The sequence below is a fragment of the Phoenix dactylifera genome, chromosome 10 (genome assembly GCF_009389715.1).
Source record: "Phoenix dactylifera cultivar Barhee BC4 chromosome 10, palm_55x_up_171113_PBpolish2nd_filt_p, whole genome shotgun sequence".
Taxonomy (NCBI): domain Eukaryota; kingdom Viridiplantae; phylum Streptophyta; class Magnoliopsida; order Arecales; family Arecaceae; genus Phoenix; species Phoenix dactylifera.
In genome coordinates this window covers 1,046,285-1,060,520 of record NC_052401.1, presented here as the reverse complement: position 1 = coordinate 1,060,520, position 14,236 = coordinate 1,046,285, and the positions used below count along the sequence as shown (strand labels likewise).

At 41.6% G+C, this 14,236-nt stretch overlaps 2 protein-coding genes across 2 annotated transcripts; both read right to left on the bottom strand.

Annotated features, from left to right (window-relative positions):
* Window positions 1-423: 423 nt before the first annotated feature.
* LOC103703194 (protein RALF-like 34) lies at window positions 424-1,219 on the bottom strand. Its single transcript, XM_008785967.3, has one exon. It carries the CDS (start codon window positions 1,148-1,150, stop codon window positions 746-748), a length of 405 nt encoding a protein of 134 aa, XP_008784189.2. The 5' UTR covers window positions 1,151-1,219; the 3' UTR covers window positions 424-745.
* Window positions 1,220-3,081: 1,862 nt separating this feature from the next.
* On the bottom strand, window positions 3,082-7,742 carry LOC103703195 (thioredoxin M3, chloroplastic-like). The gene is made up of 2 exons (XM_008785968.4): window positions 7,410-7,742; window positions 3,082-3,688 (listed from the first exon to the last, which is right to left on the bottom strand). Exons 1-2 carry the CDS (start codon window positions 7,660-7,662, stop codon window positions 3,345-3,347), a joined length of 597 nt encoding a protein of 198 aa, XP_008784190.1. The 5' UTR covers window positions 7,663-7,742; the 3' UTR covers window positions 3,082-3,344.
* Window positions 7,743-14,236: the final 6,494 nt, after the last annotated feature.

Here is a 14,236-nt window from a genome sequence, read left to right as displayed (position 1 = left end):
TACAAGAACTTTAGGTGACCATAATATATCAAGAATCCAGAATGAGATCAAGGTCCTGATGCCTAAACCACTTGGACACATATCATCACTCTCAAAAACAAGCAAAGAGAACAACATATCTTATCCACCACCATTGCATACTTTAAGATATCCTCCTTAATGATGTAGCGATGTACCACTAATTGCACTTCCACACCTTAATCTCTATGATCATAAGCAATAGGTCACAAAGATGCTCTACATGCAAACCCCAACTATGTTCTCACCATGGTAGCTAAAAAAATTGAAATGCAAAAGATTTGACAATACCTTGATAGATGAACCATATTCTGCATCCATCCACAACAACCAAATATTACAGCCATTTAAAACAGCATTCCAAATCAGATCCGGTCCCAATCCAACACATGAGCCATAAGGGTAGGAAAAAAATAATTGCCGTTAAAAAAAAGAGAGAGGCAAATCAACGTTCCTCAGTCAAACAACAATATAAGAAAAACCAATCTCATTCCGAATACTAAGAGCAAATACATATATAATAAAAAAGCAACCATATCAGATCCGTCGTCCACCAATATCCGTCCACCATGGCCCAACCAGATCGACATAACACTTAGATATATCCACTAGAATCACTACTAATAGCAAGAACAGAGCAAATAGAAACAGGGGACTTAGTCGCCGGCATGGAATGGGATAAAAAGAAGGATCTTCTTGTTTTGTGTTTTATTTCGGGTTTTTGTGTTCACCTCCGGCAGCGGGTGATTGCGCTGCAGCCGCGATGGTAGGGGCGGACGGGGCCGCGGGCGCGGTAGCAGTTGTGGGTGTAGTAAGAGCGGCCGGAGCGAGGCGGACACGGCACCCGGTTGGCCGACAGCGCCCCGTAGGAGATGTAGTACCGGATCCGGTACCAGAACAGAGCCCTCCTGTTGCGGTTCGCCGCCTCTTCAAGCTCTTCTTCGTCTACCTCATGGCCGAACGGGTAGGAGGAGGAAGAAGAGTACAAGGAGGTGGTGGTTGGCCACTCCATAGCGTCGGTCATCAGCCGCAAACTGGTGTCATCTGCCTGCGCCTCCACCACAGCCACATTGCAGGTAGAAAAGGAGAGGAAGAGGAGGAGAGAGAAGGAGAAGAGGTTTGGGAAAGCCATTGGAGGAGAGGCTGGAGGTGGTGACTGGAAATGAGAGAGAGAGAGAGGTGGTCACATGCACATGTCGCTATGTATGTGGGTTTCATTGTGGATTTTTTTTTTGGGGGGGGGGGGGGGGGGGGATCGAAGCTGGGAGAAACAGGGGTTATTGATCGGCTTCCTGTCCTGTTGCATCCTCTGATGGTGTTTGATGACGTGGTTTGTTTCTATTTGTCAAAAGCGAGTTAGGAGGGTGGGGCCTGTCCGACGTTGGTTGTGAATCTTTTACGCACGGGGTACGTGGAGGGGTGATAATCATAGAAATGAAGTTTGCTGTTGGAGACGAAGCAGCGGACAGGTGAGGGGAAGGGATCGCGGCATTGGATTTCGTGCCCCTCAATTCTGGACATAAGTGCCATCTTAGCGAGATCCGGGCACCGCCTCTTTTGTCGTTTTAACCATCTTTCCGTGAAACGGAAGAGGAATCGCGGGAAACGAAGAAGGTATGGTCGCGGGTGGAGGTGAGTAGACCGGGACGACGGAGCTCCGACGGACTCCGTTTTACGTCACCTCGGCAGGCGGCACGCGACGAACCGTGGATCTGAAGGTAGATGTTGTCTTTAGATACGGTTGGACACGTGGGGCATTGCTGATCGCCCGTTCTCTGACCTGATCACGAGTTGCCGAGCTGGCATTCGGAAGGACGGAGCACAGGACGCTCGTGATGGAGCGGCTCGGTGCATTATGAGTATGGGCCCAGCTGCTGCCCAACCTAAGGAGTAAATGATAAAATGAATGAAGGTTGCACCGCAATCACAATAGCTAGTCCTGTTTCTATCCCTTTTGTGCCATCCCAAGCTTCTATACTCTCGTCAATCCAAACTAATTTTTGCAATTTCAGAATCGATCTCTATGATTCCACCTACCAATCAACCAGGCTTTAAGTCTTTCGCTGGTCGCTCATGTTTGTCGTGTAATTTTATGGATAGCTGAGATCTGATTTATGATGCATGTTTTTGTCTTTACAAGGTGGCATAGTTTAACAAATATTATTGTCACCGAATCCAAACCGAAATCGGAGCGCAGCTCAGTCTACTCTAAAATCGGCTGGAGGCGATTTCAGCAAACTAGTTGACGTGTCGAGTGCCGGTCTCCTCTGCTGGTCATCTGTAAAAAGTTTGCTTGCTGAAGAGTTTCCGGCGAAAAATTCTCTGATGTTTAAGCCAAAATAACAAAGTAACAGTTTAGAAGGAAGAGGATTTCAACAGAGAATGACTCTACGAGTAGTATTGTATATGTATCTCAGGTCCCCTGAACTACCCTTCTATATAGAGGGCTCGCGTGTCATGGAAGTCAGTCTGTATAAACTATGTGCAGTGCTAATCTGATGCAGAGTGCAGTACTACCATAACTTCAGACTGCTATAGCTGTTGGTGATTAATACTGTCAGTCCTTGTCAACACGTGCTGATTGTTCTCTTCGGCTGGAGCTGAAGGCGTTCACCTCGGTTTGTCTGAGGTCAAAAAAAATCGGTCGCTCGAGGTGCCCAATATTTTTCTCTATTAGATAGTGTTATTTTATTATATTTTATAAAATAAGATCACGACCCCAAACCTATGAGACTGATCAGGAATCTTCTCAATTAAACTTCCCAATACAAATAATTAATGAACTCAGACATAAAATATTTATCCTTTCTTTTCCACCCCATCCGTCTAACGATGTTTTTAATATAGGTAGTTTGTTCTCAACATTTGCCCCACAAATGTGCGGTAAATGAGAAATTGTGGCTGGGAAGCTGTAAGTTGGTCGACTCAGCCTTTCGCAGCCACGCAGCTTTCCTCTCCCCTGTCTGGACTAACGAGAAAAAGCATCCTGACTCCCGAAATGCAGGCTCTGGAAGAGCAACACCATTGATGGCCGATGTGGTTCTTTGATCGCAAACTCCTGAATGGAAGCACAAGAAAGGAAACAACTTGGTTATGAATTGTGAGATTATTGTACATAATATTTCTCAGGGTATTCAAAAAATAGCCCTGTATTACATTAATTTGTAAAGCACGAGTGAATACATCGACAAGCAGCAATCCAATAAATATTTTACAATGCTGTCAATTGAGGTGATACAAGAGAAGTATATTAGAAGCAATCATCCAGTAGAATCCTGCCTCTGACCAATGAGAATTCCAATCCACATCGAACTCAATGATGGAGCTCAACTATCAGAATCGTTGCTTTCTTGGTGAGATAAAGATTTGTCAATGGCTGTCACATAAACAGACTTAGGGAGGGTACCAGTCATGCTGTTGAGCATCTCCCCATCCTTGAACAGCAAGACTGTTGGAATTCGGTTGATGTCATGAGAAACTGCAACTTGTGGGTAATCATCCGTGTTTAGCTTATAACATTTGATTCTTCCAGCATAATCCCGTGCTATTTCGTCAATCACACGGTGGACCATCCTGCAAGGTCCACACCATGAAGCCCAAAACTCCACAAGAACGGGTATATCACTGGCCAGAACAGATTCATTCCAACCACATGCAGTGATGGCCTCAGCTGTGGAAAAATGAATAGGACATTACTAATATGGAATACGAGATAAAAGGCAATGCTTTTTTTGATATTTCAGTAGCTTGAGTTTATGAAGCTGAAGTTATTTGTAGACATATTCAGAAACAACATTGCAGTTCCAAGGAGTCCCTGTTTGAGAACAGAACTCAAGGTTGAAAAAAAGTGTCGAATAACCAAACTATTAGCTTGACATTTCACCAAGAAACAAATCAATTAACATAGGAAAAAAATGGTAGCTGTATCAAATAATAGGATCCAACTAACGGGATTTTGTTTCAAGAAATTCGTACACTGCTCTATATTTCATTTTTCTTTTGGTTCATGCTTGTCGAAGAAGATCTTATGCTGTTGCAGATCTCTGTCCACTATTTGGTTCCACCTAGTACTTCAATAGCAAATTCAATATAATGAAGTATTGACATATCATCAGGAAGCAATCATCTTTAACAGTTGTAGACAATTCACCTCCATTAATTCAAAATTGCAAAATTGGGGCTCATTTTTAGGTAGTAACTTTACCAAAAAGAACCTGGAACAGCAAAACTTTAATGCGTAAATTCACATTATAGGAGTACATGAATCCAAAAGTGAAATCTCCAACTTACGGGTAAGTGGAAAACCAAAAATCGCAGAATTACCAACCCATAAAGACTCAACCTAGTTCACCCGTATCCATGATGCAATATGCATGATGATCCACCACCTTAACAATAAAAAAATAACCAGCCAAAAATATATGTGAAAAAACGTTGCTGTTATAGGACAAAGATAATACACACTATGCGGCAATTGATAATAGTGGGGTTCTTGATACCAGACAACTCAATCACATAATCAATCAGAAAACAGGGCCTCAATCTGACACTTCAGCCAACAAATCAGCCATAAGTGGAATTCACATAAGAGCTAAAAATTTAAAATTTGATTTTTTTCTGCTTCTTTTAGAATCTTTAATATCTGGCTCATATTCAATATCATGGAAGCTTCTTAAATACTTGTATTTTATCAGTTAACTAAGCCTTCCCGGAGGTTTGTGCATCAGGTTGTTGTCAGCAGCATAGTTTGAAGCCTCAAACTGGATTATAAATCAAATCAACATATATACAAACAAGCCCATAACACCAGCTAAGACAGAACAAAGCAAGAGAAACTAAGGCACAAGGATTAATTTCTTTAAAGAGAAAAATTCAAAGCTTGACATTTCACCACATTATCTGAACATCTCAAAACCCATCACAGACACAACTATGCTGTTAGGACCGTAGGCGCTGCCATCTTACTAAAACCCGCAGGTGATAGTGAAGGCTTAACCATGGTCTTTAAACAGACCATCCCAAGCGCCCCTCCGGCGTTCGATTGCAACTTGGCCCACACCGGCCTCCGCCAACAATCCCCCCCGAGCAAGCAAGCCCTGTTGACTTGGCCCACATTGGCCTCCACCAACAATTCCCCCCCCCCCCCCCCAAGCAAGAGAGTTTTTCTTAATCGCTTATCCTGAGAATCGAACATGTGCCGCTAGCTCTGAAACCACTGTTAGAACCGTAGACGCTGCCATCTCACTAAAACCCGCAGGTGATAGTGAAGGCTTAACCATGGTCTTTAAACCGACCATCCCAAGTGCCCCTCCGGCGTTCGATTGCGACTTGGCCCGCACCAGCCTCCGCCGTGGGCGAGCCTTGTTGACTTGGCCCACACCGGCCTCCACCAACATATGCCCTGGAATCTAATATTACAAAATAACCAACATAACCTCTAGGCCCTCTACTAGCACAGAAAATTGGAGATTTGAGGCATGAGTTGGTAGTGATCTGTCATTAAGTAGCAAAGTTGTCAATCAAGCATGTGGACAACTAAAGCAACTTTGACATCAAAAACTAGATGCAAGACTTTATAAAACCAATGAACTTTTTGGATTTTGAAATGCTTACTTCAGAAACTTCGAATGGATGCAAACATCAGTCAATTCACGTGAAGGTTACAAAGTAAATAAAACAAAAAATTGTCCTAGACATCTGAACCTGTTAAGCATGTAGAGTGTGCAACGGTGACTAATTAGGTCAATAATCAAATTATGTATGGGTGTGCAACCAAGCATACTATAGCATGCAATACATGCTTAAGGGCTAAAATTGCCAATAAATTTCTGCTATGTTTAGAAAATTAATAACCTAAATATCAAGTTAAAAAAATTAGGTTACAGGTTGGACTTTCTCATACCTTAATCACCTCATTCATCACCTGACAAAACAGGCTTCAGGCATCATGTCAATGAGGAATTTTCTTGCAGCCAAATCAAGCAATATACCATAAGTTAGAACTTGGTCAAGATGCTAGAAGAATATTAACTACTGAATCCTAGAAAACTTCTGAAAATTATGACAAAGAACTAGTGGCTTCCCTCTTGCATTTGTCCCGCACTGATTCAGACAGTGCATTTAAAATGAAATGGGAAAAAAAAGATAAATGCAGGATAACCAATAGTGTTTCTTTTATGAGGTATAAATAGGCATGTATGCATGAACTTACACCCACTGAAAGACAACCGACCTTTTCGAAGAAACATTTCCATAATCAAATTATTCCTAATCACTCTAAATTATTGAGACAAGTGTAGAACAAAAGAAAGACATAATTTTAAATCTAGAAAATCTCTGTTGAACATAAAATTGTGAAGGAAAACACACAGTGGACTAAAATTTCTGCTAGAGTTGCAGCAGCTACTATGCCATTGCCGAATATGTAGCAGATTTGACCTGCATACAGAGTCGCTATATATATGCTGAGCTGAAGCGTGAAATATCACATGCCTAGGAACTTGTTTTTAGGATCTTGGGGCCATTATCTGTGAAAGTCAGAGTATCTTTGCCTTCAAAGCTTGTTGGCCCTTTATCGAGATTATGCCTTTGAAACTTCTGCTCCCTCTCACCTTCTTTGAATGTCTTCCTTCCGATCATGCATTACAACTTTATTCTGACCCTTCAACTCCCCTTTAAAATCTTCATCTTGGCTAGGTGAGCCTTTTTAAGGAATTTCATCTCACTCTCCATGCAAAATGTAGCACATTTTGAGAAATAACCCATATTGTCATGCAAGCAAGACTTGTTAATATGCAAGAACATTAAACCTAAAAAGAGACAATACATTATAATCTCGAGCTTCTTAAGCTTAGATGCAATATCACCAAAAGATGAACATAGATCCACTGACTGTCTCAACCCCAAAATGCTCCCCTTGGATCACCATGTTTGTGTGTGTGTGTGTTTCTTTTGACTGTTTGAGTATATGAATGAATTATTCATCTAATTCTTCCCATATTTCCAACTCATTACAGTCAATTTTGGTGACATATTGTCGCCAAACTGACATATTCTGCCTCTGTAGTTTTATTTTTGATCCTTCTTGTTCTCCTTTTTTTTCCTCGTTTCTTTTTCTCTCTTTTTTCTCTTAGGAACCGACAAGTCTCTAAACCAATTTCACAGAATCATTCCCAATGCAGGAAAAAAGCTATACTCAACAATATCAAAATTGAAGCCCAGCGATAAGAAAAAAATTGATGAACCAATAAAGACAAAGAACATGTAAGAAGAATCAAAGCCAATACCCAGAAACCCTAATCACAACAGCAAGAAAGCCAAGAAAAGACACCATCGAAGCATCTCGATTTCATATCATCAAAAAAGCCATTTTTAATTCCGAGATAGCTTACGGTCGTCGTAGAAGAGGCAGAAGACTTTCCCGCTGCTCGCGCTCGGCCTCCTCCTCCGCCTTCTCTTCGTCATGGAGATGGCGGAAAGCGCTGAAGGGATTCGAACCCTCCACCCCTCCGACCCACCGAAGCCCCATAGAAAAGGGTTCTGGAGAAGGCCCTCTTCTCTAAAGGACGAGACGGAGGCTATAGGATCCTTCGCCATTGGATAGGCGCACGATAAGCAGAGCGGTGCACGATAAGCAACAGCCATGGAGGGGAGGTTGGGTAGTGGGGTTGGGGGTTGGCCGAGAGAGGGAGAGAGAAGGGAATGAGAGGACGGTGGGGCGCGATGCAAAGTGTTCTTGCGTATTAGTTTTAATATGGTGACGTTATGGATAAGAACAGCAAGGATGGAATAAATTTCGTAATTCAATACGATTTCTGATTGGGTTATCTTGGAAGGAACTGGTTAGCTAAAGAAGATTTTGGGAGTGTCGAGAGTGGTTGCGTGCGGAAAATTGGAAGGCGAGTGGTCCACCTCTGGAGTGGTCCAGCACAAGGGGACCATCAATCAGGGACGTCCAAACTTTAGATTATCTCCATCCAAGGGCTGAGATTTCTCATATTTTTCTCTGAAGACTCGTCGTGGAGGATGGAATTGGAAGGAGAGTTGGATTTGGTCATAAACACTAGATTTTTCACAAAAAAAAAAGAAGGATGGAAGAAAAATACTGATAGCGCAAAATGATAAAAGACGAAGGACGTGCGCCTGAAGGTATGATGCGAGGGTGGAGATAGCAGAGATGCCGAATTTGTCATCAAAGATTAGAAGGCTGGATTTGTGGTAGTCGAGGGTCGATAAATCTTCGAGCAGACTATGATCGGTGCTGAGGCTAGAGTTGCGTGAGAGGGTGTCTCCTATGCGAGGTGAGTGCTGGGCGCGGACCGTATCGTTTTTAGGAAAATTCAGCTATGGTGATCGAGTGCATCTAGGATTCGGGCCGTGCTTTTGGGTGGGATGCGACTGATCCATGATATATGCTGACTTTTGAGTGAGTGCACCTTTCATCGGACTATTCATGCGTACAAGAAGGCCAACAGTGCGGTGAACTAGGTAGCATCCTTTGCGGCTCAATATTTCAGAAGTTTTAAGATGACCGCTCCTTAGTCCTGTCTCTTTTGTATTCTCTCATCCTTATGGGTTGCACTAATATCCGTTGCATGTGGGTTGCTGTTGCAAAATAAAATTTAAAAAAAAAGAAAGAGAGAAAGGAAGGAGGAAAAAAAAAGCAGCCTTTGTAGTTTTTTTTTTTTTGCTTAAACGGGTTCTTCAGACAATGTATGTCCGAATATATCCAAAAAAATCAAAATACACAATCTCACGTAGTGCTAATGGCAGCTCTCTCTCTTTTGCCCACAAGGCGTACCCTGAGTGATGTCCACACATAGTATATCTTTGACCGGTGCTCAAAGCCCTCAAATGTGTTGTGAATACCATGTGGCAACATTACAGCAAACAGCTGTTAAGTGCTACGTGTCATTATTAAAGATTGGTAATGACTCAAAGAAGATTCAAAGGATATGCCGAGAATACACGAAGCTGACCATTTGAACAAAATAGGTCAAAAGTGCACGAAAAAGATCAAACATGTACTCCGAACAATTTTAGGTACGCTATAGATTGATTATGGAAGGCTAAGTGTTAGGTAATAATATTAGAAAATACTGGCTTGGTCAATTTAAAATCAGTTACCGGGCAATATGACTTGAAAGCTCGAGGGAAGATTCAAAATTTAAATATAATCGACAGGGAAGAAAATACATAGAATGGTACTAACCAATCCAGACACGCATCAAAATGAAAGAGAAAATACTTATCCTTTAAGTAAAGATAAGTATTTATACGAATCAGATTATCATATTAGTTTTATATTATCTTTATCTGTTTTATCTTGTAGTTATTTTTTTTACCTTTTATCTTTTCTCTTTTTTTTTTAGTCAAATTTTCTTTTTGATCTATCTTGAATCTTCAACCTTTCTAAATCGATGGTGCTAATAAAAGTCTTTGAAGTTTAAGGCAATTGAACTCAACTATTTCTCTTCTTTGTTCCTATAATTACCGGTGGTACGCCGGCATGGTTATTTGATCAGGCAATCTATCTGTTTTTTTTTTACGTCTCATCTCAAGAGGAAAACATAATCCTAAATCGACAGACAAGTATTTAACTCAGGCATAACTAAGTTTTCATAGAAATTGCTATTCCATGTTTGCTAGCAGCAAATGAACATCCAAGTTTGCTTATTGTAAACCATAAATACTGCATGGATCTTACCAAAGATTTTTTAATTCAATTCACTCCTTAGAGTGAGGCTATGCATAAATCTAAAGAAAATTTATACATATATATTTTTGCATTAAAATCGCAAAGCTTGTTTGGGAACAATCCACCGGGCCTGGCAGGATTACGAGGGGATCGGAGTGGAAGAGAGGGAGATAGCACAAGAAGAAAGAAGGAGATCGCCATGGTTGCAGACCCGATTCTAGCTAGATTAATAAAAAGATTCTTCCTTTTTTTTTTTTTTTCTTTTTTGGATTCGATGGAGATTGGGCCTTTGATCCATTGCCCTCTCCCTCTCGTTGTCTCCTCTTCCCTTCTGGCACTCTCTTCCTCTCGGATCGTTCCCAAATAGACCTAGGAGGGTACTAAAACACACCCATCTTATGTTATTGGGCTGAAGCCAACATGCATGGCATGGCCACTATCATAATGAGCACATATGGTCCATTCGCACCATGATGACCCCAAAGAAATCATACCCACAACCAAGCACCTCATTGCGTCTGTGGAAATTTTAGGGTAGCTGATTCTAATTATAATGCTTTTGTTCACACCCGAACAGAGTACGAAGCCAAATTGGACTCCACTTCCAATGATCGGACATCTCCTCGTGCTTATCTCGATGCGCCAAATTTGTTGAAATATTTGGAAAAAAAAAAAAGAAGAGAATTATATTTTTGTCCGTCTGTTACATCATACAGAAACAACCTTTATATAGTATTAGGAGGCTGACAAAATTTAATAAGGCCGACTAAGTTTGGCACAATCAATCACAAATCAATGAAGGTGAAGTTTAGTAAGATCAACTAAATTTGGCACAATCAATTACAAATCAATTAAGGTCCTAATCAATTATTCAATTTTAACATCTCCCCTTAAACTCAAGATGATAAAGCGGACTCCAACTTGAGTTTGGAAACAAAAGATCGAAAGATGTCAGGAGGATGAGCTTTGGTAAAGATGTCTGCAAGTTGAACAGCTATGCAAACTGGATCACGAATGTACTGAAAAATTGACGTACTAGATAAAGAGTAAAAGTAGGAGCTGTTGGGGTTTAGAGCAAGACCGCACCTGCCAAGTTTACATTCGTCAAGCTTCTAATGGTATGGTTTGATGCGCTGCTGCTAGGGATTGGAGCGAAATCACGCCTGCCAAGTTTACCTTTGCCAAACTTATGACGGTACGGTTTGACGTGCTGCTGCAAGGGATTGGAGCGAGATTGCGCCTGCCAAGTTTACTCGTCAAGCTTCTGACGATACGGTTTGACGTGCTGCAGCTGGAATTTGGAGCGAGACTGCACCTGCCAAGATTATCCGCCAAGTTTCTGATGGTACGGTTTGATGCACTGTTGCTGGGGTTTGGAGTGAGACTACACTAGCCAAGTTTATCCACCAAGCTTCTGACGGTACGGTTTGACGCACTGCTACTGGAGTTTAGAGTGAGATCACACCTGCCAAGTTTACTCGCTAAGCTTCTGACAGTATAGTTTAGCGCGCTGCATGGTGATCCTCTCCATCTTAAGCGGATGCAGCTGGCCCAATTGGTGTGAGAGTCGGCGTCTTCGATGGTGAACTTTGACTCATGCTCAGGATCAATAGGATCCCATTGTGCTTCACAGCCTCTGATGGATAATATTTTAAAGAATGAGACCTAGTACTAGCCGGGCCCCAAACTGCATATGGAGTGTTCGACTCATGCCAAACATGTTGAAAAAGAAGAATGAGAGAGGAAGAGTTTTGTATAGGTTTAACATAAAGAGGACAATTTAATGAGAGAGAGAGAGAGAGAGCGGGTTAGAACAATTTAATGGAAGGCCACGGAAATGTGGAATGGAGAGTGAAAGCACCACGGCAGCCTAATAAATAATTTTTTTAAAGTGAAACAAAAAATAATAAGAAAATAAAAATAAATAATTAAAAAAAGAGAGAAAAAAAGTTAAAATTTTATTAAAATTTTGATGAAAAGATTGGGGCTTTGAAAGTCATCGAGGCCAGAGCCCCGACTGCCCCCCAAACAAGAAAAAAAAATAGAAGATACGCGCGATGATAACGACCACGGAAGAGAGGACGACAATAAGGCGGAAAAGAGGATGGCAACAAGTTAGTGGCTCTGCTACCATATTGAAATATTTGGAAAAAAAGAGAAGAGAATTGTACTTCTGCTCGTCTGTTACAATGTACATGAGCAACCTTTATATAGTACTAGGAGGCTCACAAAATTTGGTAAAGCCGACTAAGTTTGACACAATCAATTACAAATCAATCAAGGTGAAATTTAGTAAGGCCAACTAAGTTTGGCACCATCAATTATAAATCAATTAAGGTCCTAATCAGTCATACGATTTTAGCAAAATTAAGGCCCATTTGGCAGAGCTTTTGGTGGGTCAGCAAGTACTTTCTGACTCTCCAAAAATATTATTGGCTGGAATACGGTTGTTTGGTAAAAAAATCGAAAAGCTGTTTTAGTTTTGCCAAAAAATTGAAAACGTCTACCTGCGAGAAGCACCAAAATAGAGATTATTTTGAAAAGTACTTTTAGCATACATCTGAAAGCTATTTTAGATTTATAAAAGTTTTCGTTTTAGACCAAAATACTAATGATAAAATCATATAATTACAGAAAATGTCCCTTTATATCATATTGGACGAAGAAAGAAATCTGCAGGAGCTCCAATAAACAAGAAACCCTAATCGTCCTTGGCTTTTTGTCTTGCCACATGAGCAAGATATTATTTCTTTTCTCTATTTATTTATCGATCCTTTTGTAAGAAAAAAAAAGGAAACAGTGCTCGGGCGGTCGAGGAAGCCAAATTGGACTCACACTTCTAATGATCAAACATCTCCTTGTGCTTACCTCGACACACTAAACTAAACCATTTCAGTAAATGATGTCGAAGATACCATACTTCGCCTGGCCAAAACCTAGCATTGAATGAGCTTTGCTAATAAAGATGAAATGCTGTTGGAGCCTTATGTGCCAAGAGTTCTTGGGCATCTGTTGAGTTTGGTTGGTAAATTGCAGTCCCTGCTGAAACAACAAGATACTTCTATATCTTTTTTGAGGCAGAAGGTCCTGTTTCATTGTACAAAGAGCTAAAAGAAACAATCTAATTGTTCTAAATTGTACTTTTTTTGAATGCATAGATGTTTGACTTGTTTGCTGATCATTCTGTGACAATATTTTTGGATTCTTAGTGTGATCCACAACTTCTTCGGAATGATCTCCAATGGAAATTTTCTTTTTAGCTTCTTAATCTGCATGCTGAGCTCCAGTTTTTTGCACGGTCCAACCGAAAAAAAAAAAATCTATTAGATGTTTCCATTGAGAGCAGGTTTTGGGCAATCTATTAGTTTTTATGCTGAGCCATTCAACAAGGTCACTAAATAGATTGCACTTTTGGTCAGTTTCCATTGAGAGCAGGTTCTGGTTAGATGTTTCTTATTTATCCAGTGGAAGTTCCTAGTTTATTGATTATTCAGCATAAAAATTGGGATGGGAACCTGTTGGGGGAAAAATGGATTGCCCAAAACACGTGGATGCATCACCGGCACGTGACGACGAGCGCAACGGCAGCAACCCTAAAGGCGTCCGACCACAGAGGGCCCAACCTGAAGGCACCCGACCTCGAAGCGCTCGACCTCAGCACGCCCGACCTCAGAGCTCGCGGCCTTGATTTCGGCCAAGCCGAACCCGATCGACCTCAAATTCGAAGAAGACCCGGTCAAAGGACGAAGTAGACTTCTCCACTCCACCGGAAATCAAGCCCCTTGCTTCCTCATCCGGAATCCAATCCCGCGATCTCCGCCTGAGCGACTGTCAACAATTAAATGCGCACGATCTCCACGGACCTCCAGCCAGCCCAAAATCTCAAGCCATCCACGGCAACTCATTGACTCACTCAATTACGTCCAGTCATCCACCGCAACTCATTAATTTACACGATCACGCCCAATCATGACGGCAACTCATTAATTCGCACAGTCACATCACAGCTAACCCTGTCACCCCTCTTATAAAAGGGAGACTCCCTCTTCTCAAAGAAAGAGGCTTCTGACTTTTGACTTCTACATATAATCTCTCTCTTTCTCCACAACAAGTCTCCTCTGACTTAAGCATCGGAGGGCCGGCGTCGGAAATCCCGACCACCAACTTCTTGCAGGTCCCCCGGAGGATGTAGCTCGCCAATGCACTACCTGCCGGAGCTCCTCCTTCTCAACCAGTGGTCGCCTCCGGGTCCAGTTCCAGCAACAGAACCCATTAAATCACTCTTGCAGTACGCGTTTGGTTTCCTGATAGAAGAAATGTTCTAGTGACAGGCAGAACATAGGTAGTGTGCTGCAATGGGAATAAATTTTCTTAATCACTGTCATCAAAGTGACCTTTTTTATGCATGGATTTACGGATGCATCTGGCATCCATAAATCCATCCTATTTGTTCCTTGGGCCATAACCAAGCACATACGAAGTAGGAAATGGTGGTGGTGCTACTCCCTTACCACTTGAAAG